The sequence below is a fragment of the Sinocyclocheilus rhinocerous genome, unplaced genomic scaffold (assembly GCF_001515625.1).
Source record: "Sinocyclocheilus rhinocerous isolate Xijiao unplaced genomic scaffold, SAMN03320098_v1.1 scaffold779, whole genome shotgun sequence".
NCBI lineage: Eukaryota > Metazoa > Chordata > Actinopteri > Cypriniformes > Cyprinidae > Sinocyclocheilus > Sinocyclocheilus rhinocerous.
This window is the reverse complement of record NW_015652150.1, coordinates 65,385-73,350: the sequence shown is the minus strand read 5'-3', so window position 1 is coordinate 73,350 and position 7,966 is coordinate 65,385. Positions and strand designations below refer to the sequence as shown.

Genomic DNA, 7,966 nt, shown 5'->3' with positions numbered 1-7,966 from the left:
CCCAAGAAAATTGAGAGGGGGGGTATATGCCCGTGGCCAAGTCGGCTAAGGTCACGGAGGATCCGCCATGGCCTCCTGAGTCCCCTGATCCGCCATGGCCTCCTAAGTCCCCTGCTCTGCCATGGCAATCTGAACTGTCTGCTCCGCCATGGCTTCCTAGTCTGCCTGCTCCGCCATGGCTCCCGGAGCTCACTGATCCGCCCTGGAGGCCTTCCCGTGTCCCTGTCCTGTACCAGCCTCCAGGGCGCCCACCCCCCCTCCCCAGTGGTATTGTCACGGCGCGGGACGCGCCTTCCGGGAGGGGGAAGTAATGTCACGTTTATGGTCGGTTTTGTTTTTGTTTTCTGTGTTTCCGTTATTCCTGCCTAGTTAGTTTCCATGGTTTTTGATTAATTAGCTCCACACCTGTTTCTGTTCTCCCTAATTGCATTCCAAGTGTTTATAAGCCCTGTCTGTTCCTTAGTTCTCTGTCTTCTATTATTTGTATTTGTTCATCAATGATGTGCTACGTGTGTTCCTGCCTGCTTTATGAAGATTAAAGTCTGTGTATCGCAATTCTCCTGTGTTCTACGTTCTCCGCTTTCCATGTTCCTCGCTCCATGCTCCTCACAGTAGCATACCGTGACAATTTCTGCCACCATTGTTTTTTTTATTGTATATACAGGGAATTTGATTCTTTACACAGATTGATCCCTGCTTTACATTTTGTAGCTTCATAACATATCAAAGGTCATTTTCTTACTCAGCACAAATATCTAAACATTCTTAAATCAAGAAAGATTTACTTGAGATGCAAAACCACATATCAAGTGTTGATTTCTGAGGAATGAGTCAAAATTGATGTATCAAATGTGAGGCTTATGCTTAAAACAAGAAAATCTATATCTGCCATTGCAGTAAGAAAAAAAAAATCAAGTGAACACAAGTTTATTTTTCTTACTCCATTCGTAGATTTTTTTTCTTGGTTTAATCATAAACAAGTCATACTTTTAGATTAGGGAACACATTCACTGTTAACGAAATGCAGAATAAGGCATTAATATGTGCTTTACAAATAAACAGTACAAATAAACAGCCAATATGCTACTAATATGCATGCTAATAAGCAACTAGTTAACAGTGAATTAGTGAATAAAATAGAAAATTGTTTGAGTTTAGAATAATGACAGAATTTTCATAAAATACAAAGCTTTTTGCCATAGCTTTTTTCGCTCAAACAAGCCAATTATATTTCACTTGCAACTACAATCACTCTAACATTTGTTAGTGCTCATTAATGTGTTGCCCCTTATGAATTACTTTGTTGATAACCCACTTCTCTATGGAATGATGATTTATTGTTACTGGAGGGCAGGAGGGAATGGTAATAAATGGCTGTTCAGGCTCTTCCTCTGGAGCTTTTACATCCATCTTCTAGCTGAGCATCTGCCCTGCGTCGGGGCTCCATTAGCTCGATAGTTTAGCGAGGGTCAGGATTGCTTCTGCAATGGAATGGGCCTGACAGGCAGGATTTTGACCCAGACACTCATGATCTCATAAATAAGTGTGAATCTTGGCTGTTTTTGTGTCACTGGGTAATCTGTGACAAAATACGATGTCCAAGGGATGATTTAGAGGAAATGAGCTGAAATCCAGTTGATTGGGTTTTATGTTGCCGGATAATTGTCATGAAATTCTCATACATTGCAGCTTCTCCATTAGCATGATGTCTGAGTGCGCATTCACATTTAGAGGATGTTAAACCATGAAAATGAAATCAGGCAAAGAGGAATTTCCCAAACATTTACTATCAGTTTATTTTAAACAACAACTGTACAAAATACAAATACAAAACATGTTTTAATACAGGAAGAAAGTTCATTTAAACACTAATAATGAGCAAATGTTACCACCACACACTTTTTTTTGCTTACATCACAAGAGCTGTACATTTCATCCACTAAAATGTTCACTGATTATAAGGAAAAAACATAAGTGGGCAGTTCGAGTTGTGTTAGGTTTAAAATGTCACATCACAATCCATGTCCATGCAGATAATTTACAGCAGCCAAGTACTGGAAACTACAGATTGAGCTGAGACGTGTTGTTTTTTTTTTTTTAGGGAGAGATATATCAAAACGAGGTATTTACAGCATCAAATAATTCTTAAAGTACCTTCCCCTGCATTATACCACAATGATGCAAAAGATACAGATACAAACATCCGAAATCACAGATTATCTTCATCTACTCCTTAATTTTGCAGTTTACCATCTGCAAAATTGAGCTCAACTAGCAAATCTCAGTGCCACCCAAACGGCAACCTTCCGGTCTCTCTCGTGAAACCAACACGGAAGTGACTAAAACTGCAATTCATCGACTGGCCGCTAGAGGCTGGCTCCAAAAGGGAGTCAGTCCCATAGACCTCCCACGTTAAAATGCCCAACTTTACAGCAGAAAAAAATATGTTTACAGCCTGGTACAAAAAGTGGTTTTGGTCTATATAGCTAATTTTGCCCTTCATGACAACTGTGAGGGGGGTGAATTTTTTTTTACAGCTCATCCATATAAATTATATTAAGCCTTAAAGTTCTGCATAATTAAGGGCGTGGCCACTTGAGTGACAGGTGGATTGCCGCTGCTGTCACCACCGTCGAGCTAGGTGGGCATGGTTTCAGCAACCAGTTCCCGCCTCTTTGCCCATTTTCGATTATCCGGGAGTGACGCACGGTGACACGCTGCCAAGATGGCGACGGCCGGCTCCGCCCACTTTGAGCTTCAAAAACGCTCTTCAGAAACCTACGGGTGACATCATGAACACTACGTCCATGTTTTTATACAGTCTATGGTGCCACCGTGAGCATCAGATATGTGAGAAAACAGCCTCAGCTGATGATGCACAATATATATGACAAAAACAACAGTTGTGTACTCTAGTTTTAGACTGATACATTTGGGAAGTGGGTGTGAATCATGACTAAAATGCTAAAATTAAGGGTTTGAATATGCAACACCTTTAAATTTAGTGTCACGGCTCTGTGTTTTGAGACTCATAATAGTGTCATTTTAATGCCCCTTTGCAAAAGAAAGTATCATTGGGCAGGATATTTCTCTACAGTTGTAAAATTGAGCTTACAATTGAAACAAATGCGAGTTAAGAAGTAATCAACCTTCCTTTTTTTCAGAGTGCAGTGCGTAACAATGTGACAACCATTCCTGGAACACATTTTCCAGAGTGATAATTTGGCAGTGCAGCTGTTGCGACAGTGACCACTGGCCATTGCTTTGAGACCACAGTGGTACAAATCTTCTGACTGGAAGTACCAAAGAATTCACCCCTCAGCTCACACTTGGGCTGTATGATTTTAGGGAAAATTTTAATTTGTGATTTTATTTTGGCAGTGGGAGGGAGCCATTAAAGTGCCCCTTTTATGACATTTATAAGGTTCCTAATATTGTTTTGCATGCATGCAAGGTCAAAAAATACTTGTGTTTTCTTAAAATAAGCATTTAATATCACCTCATTTCCAACGATTCATTTGAAGCAGTTCTAAGATTCAGTCTCTCTAAATCCCTCCTTTCCGTGAGCCTACTCTGCTCTGATTGGTCAGATGGCCCAGTCTGTTGTGATTGGTCTACGGCGTACAGTGCGTGTCGGAAACCATACGCCCACTGCCATAGTTCCGTAGTCTGAACGCTCGATAGAAAATATAAACATCTATTATTTATCATACTTACAGGTTGTGATTCAGTGGAGCCAGCTGGTCCAAATAAACTGGGTACTGAGCCATCTTTCAAGAGCAAGTGTTTTGTGAATCCTACAAGAATGTCACAAGCTGCTCGCATGTCACAGCAGAGTGCCACATTTCACACAGGCCATTCGGGACATGCCAGTTGCAATTGTCTAGTTAATTTTCAATGGGAAATATGCAGAAAGTGGCAAAATGTGACACAAGTGGTGCTCGTGCACTCAAAATCATGCCTCTGTTGTGGGCATGGCTTTTGAAACACACAGCGCATGTATTTATTTAATCAAATCACAGCCTTTGCGATCTGATAATCATGCTAAGCCATATCACAATTGCAGGTTTTATTTCAATTAATCGTGCATTCCCTAGCTCACACACTCACATCCAATACCGTCATGGAGTCATGTTCAATCAGCCATCCAATTGTCTGTTTATCTTCACCCATGATTGCTTCAGGAGCATTACTCCGCCTTCACAGAGTGGACCAGACCTATTTTGGTCTTCAGCTACTATATAAGTCTAGGTTATGGATAGGCTATGAATAAACCTGCTTTGTTTTGAATATGTAAATGAAAATCTATGATTGTCAAAATGCTGTTTCCATGTGGCAGTCAATCCAATAGGCCATTCAGAGGCACTGTGAAACTGCAAATTAAGCAACCTAATCAGACATACCAACCAAGGATCTAAGCACTAGCTAGTGTGTTTTTACAAGCTAGTGAGGACTCTTTAAACGACAACCTCTTCCTCTCAGGCAGAAGTTCTTCGGCAGCTCCGTGGATGTCATCTAGCTCTGTGGTATAGTGGTCTGGGCTTTCTCCATTGGAGATCTCCTTGATGACGCTGTATGTGAGGGCCAAGCTATATGTGGGGGGCTTCTCGGAGCGCTGGGGCCCACAATGCCACAATTTGTGGAAGGCGGCGCGGAACTTCTGAGACATGGCATTGTAGATGATTGGGTTGATGGCGCTGTTCATGTAGATGCAGAGACGGCAGAAAAGAAGGAACCAGGTGTCCAGATAGGCATCTTTGAGGAAGGAGTTGACCACCACCAGCGTCCGATAGGGCATCCACAGAATAGCGAAGAGGGTCACCACCACTGCCAGCATCTTTGTCACCTACAGAAGAGAGGATGAAAGAAGTGTTCAGTTATGTATGTAACTCTCTGATCCGATCTGGTCTCATAATTACCTACATTTTTGTTCTTATAGAAATCCTCTTCAAGCTCATTTAAATAGATCTATATGATATAATGTAATATTTATATATAACTTTATTATATTATATTATTATATAATTCCGAGCCTCAACAATGTTTAAGTGAAATATGGGCAATATTTACATTTATTGTTTACCATTAATACTCAGTTTTACATATATACACTGCTTTGTGAATGTGTGTGACTATGGGACTAGCAGGATATTTACTGATTTCTTATTATAGAGGTGACAACATGCTCATTTTAATTTGTCACTAATCTTGGCCTTTTGCAACAGTATAAACATGATTGTCACAGTACAGCTGTTGTATTGTTTGCCAGATTGTTCCCAAATGTATTAACACCATAACATGTCACAGATCATTTATTGCAGAGATCTGCTACATAGCTGTAAGACTGATTTTATAAAGGTCATGAGAGGTGTGTTTTCTCACCATGTTTGGACAAGTCAAAGAGTCCTAGGGCAACACAACAACAACAAGTACAGTCGTTCCGAGATTCCAGATGTGGTCTGGCTTCACTATGCATTTGGACTCTGACCTGCTCGAGGCTATGTGAACATCACAACACATCACATTTCTCAAATAATCGGCAAACGCCCGTGTTCTGGTTCTGGATCACAAATGTTTCCTGGAATTCAATTCACCGCAGCCGTCCGATTCCCAAACGAATGACTCTTATAAGCCGGCTCTTTAATGTAAATCAATGTGTTCCGATTCTCGAACGAGTGACTCGGTTCTAATGAGTCGGTTCTTTAAAAACACAGAGCGCGACCAGTGTACTTCTATTCCCAAATGAATCTGATGAGTCTGACTTTTAGGGAATCAAAACATAGCGATAAGAATCTCGAACAAATAACTCTTTATATGGTTCTTTTTAAGTGAATCGCGAGTTCGTGAGACTTAAAGGGGTCATATGAGGCGATTTCAATTTTTCCTTTCTCTTTGGCTCTGGCTTCACTATGCATTTGGACTCTGACCTGCTCGAGGCTATGTGAACATCACAACACATCACATTTCTCAAATAATCGGCAAACGCCCGTGTTCTGGTTCTGGATCACAAATGTTTCCTGGAATTCAATTCACCGCAGCCGTCCGATTCCCAAACGAATGACTCTTATAAGACGGCTCTTTAATGTAAATCAAAGTGTTCCGATTCTCGAACGAGTGACTCGGTTCTAATGAGTCGGTTCTTTAAAAACACAGAGCGCGACCAGTGTTATTGTTAAATTAAATATGATAAATTCTGTTGTAATCAGCGTATAAATTTTATGAATTTAAATATGTTACCACGATATTGTTTTATTGGTATTTTATTCAGTTAGAAATTATTGAAGTGCATGAATGTTGCTTCTAAAACGTTTTAAAAAGTAATTAAAAGTATTTGTATAGCATTTTGCAAGAATTGTATTATGCTTATTTTTTATTGTTGTTTTGATTTTCAACAGATTGTAAAACGTTTTAAAAAGTAATTAAAAGTATTTGTATAGCATTTTTGCAAGAATTGTATTACGCTTATTTTTGATTGTTGTTTTGATTTTCAGCAGATTGTCCGAGGGAACTAAATGCAATAAGAATTCTATCTATCTATCTATCTATCTGTCTATCCATTCATTCCAATATTGTTTTCTCAGAAATAATAAAAGGATCGTAAATGGAGCAGTCAAGAAATCGAAACGAGAATCAACGATTCCCTGTGCGCACAATTACGCACAGAAGAAAACTCACTTCTGAGTAAAATAAACCAAATAAAATCAGCATTTTACCTGCCGCCGAGAAGCAGCAGTTGCGTTGCTGGAGGAACTTCTGGAGTTCCCATGCAAGGACGACTCCTTCTTCCAATTTCTTCGACTTTCTTTTTGATCCGACGGGAGTGGGTTGAGGAAAAGAATCCTTGCTATCAATCCGTATAAAACAGTTGCCAGCAAAAGCGGGATAACGTAAAACACGGCAAAATCTGTGAAATATATTGGCAAATACAGGTTTCTAGATACTTTGTAGGCGCATGTCACAAGGACAGCGTTCTCATAAACGATCTCTTCCGTGTCGGAAAGATAAAACCACATAACGCAATAGAGGGACGTTAAAACCCAAACGACAACAATGATCTTTTTGGCTCTGGAGAGGGTGCACATAAACTGCGCTTTTATCGGGTGGCAAATGGCAATATAGCGTTCAATGGTGAAGGCTGTGATGGAACAGGAAGATGCGTTGATGCCCAGGTACTGAAAATAAGTGATGGAGAGGCATCCGGCATATCCGTACACCCAGTGGCCGCCGAACAGACTCTCGGTGATGTTGGGCAGCCCGGCTGCAGTCAGGACCATGAGGTCGGCAACGGCCAGACTCACCAAATAGCAGTTAGTTGGGTTACGCATGTGCTTGGTCGTTAAGACCACAAAAATGACCATAACATTGCCAACAATTCCAACTCCACAAATAAGAATCACTAATAAGATGCTAGCGACCTTGTATTCGATACTGTAGTCAGTCCATATCGTTGCCTGAGTCCCGTTGTTAAATTTAAATAAAGTGCTGTTCTCCATGCTCCACTTGGTTTTGTTTCCTTGTTTGCTCAAAAAAAATGATCACTTTTCAGCTCTCCAGGATGCGCGCAAAAAGGGCATGTTTCAACATTAAAAAGAGAGAAAAATCCTTAAAGTTAAAATCTGTGCAGTTTTATATGTCCTCCTGGAATAAAACACCGCTCACAGCAGACTTTAGATCTCAGAGATGGAAATGAATGCGTTTGCGTTTGGTGCAAAGCCAAGAATGTGTCCGTGGTAATTTGTGTGATATATAAAAATCCCGTCCCTGGCGTGCATAACTGCAGAGAACTGACAGAGTTGTTGCACCGCCCAGGGCTGAACAGGCTGATATGGTCTCTCAAAGACCCCTGTAACCCTAATAGGAGACCGAGAGCGTCAGTAAGGGCATTGTGCAGTGCGTAATGCTGCAGCAGCAAGCAAGGGAGGAAGTGTCTCAAAAACACGTTCTGTTCAATTATAGGGTTCTCGAC

At 40.7% G+C, this 7,966-nt stretch overlaps 1 protein-coding gene across 1 annotated transcript; it reads right to left on the bottom strand.

The window, feature by feature from the left end:
• Positions 1–4,043: 4,043 nt before the first annotated feature.
• LOC107713802 (thyrotropin-releasing hormone receptor-like) lies at positions 4,044–7,493 on the bottom strand. The gene is made up of 2 exons (XM_016519416.1): positions 6,714–7,493; positions 4,044–4,846 (listed from the first exon to the last, which is right to left on the bottom strand). The coding sequence occupies exons 1-2, from the start codon at positions 7,491–7,493 to the stop codon at positions 4,415–4,417; spliced, it is 1,212 nt and encodes a 403-aa protein (XP_016374902.1). The 3' UTR covers positions 4,044–4,414.
• Positions 7,494–7,966: the final 473 nt, after the last annotated feature.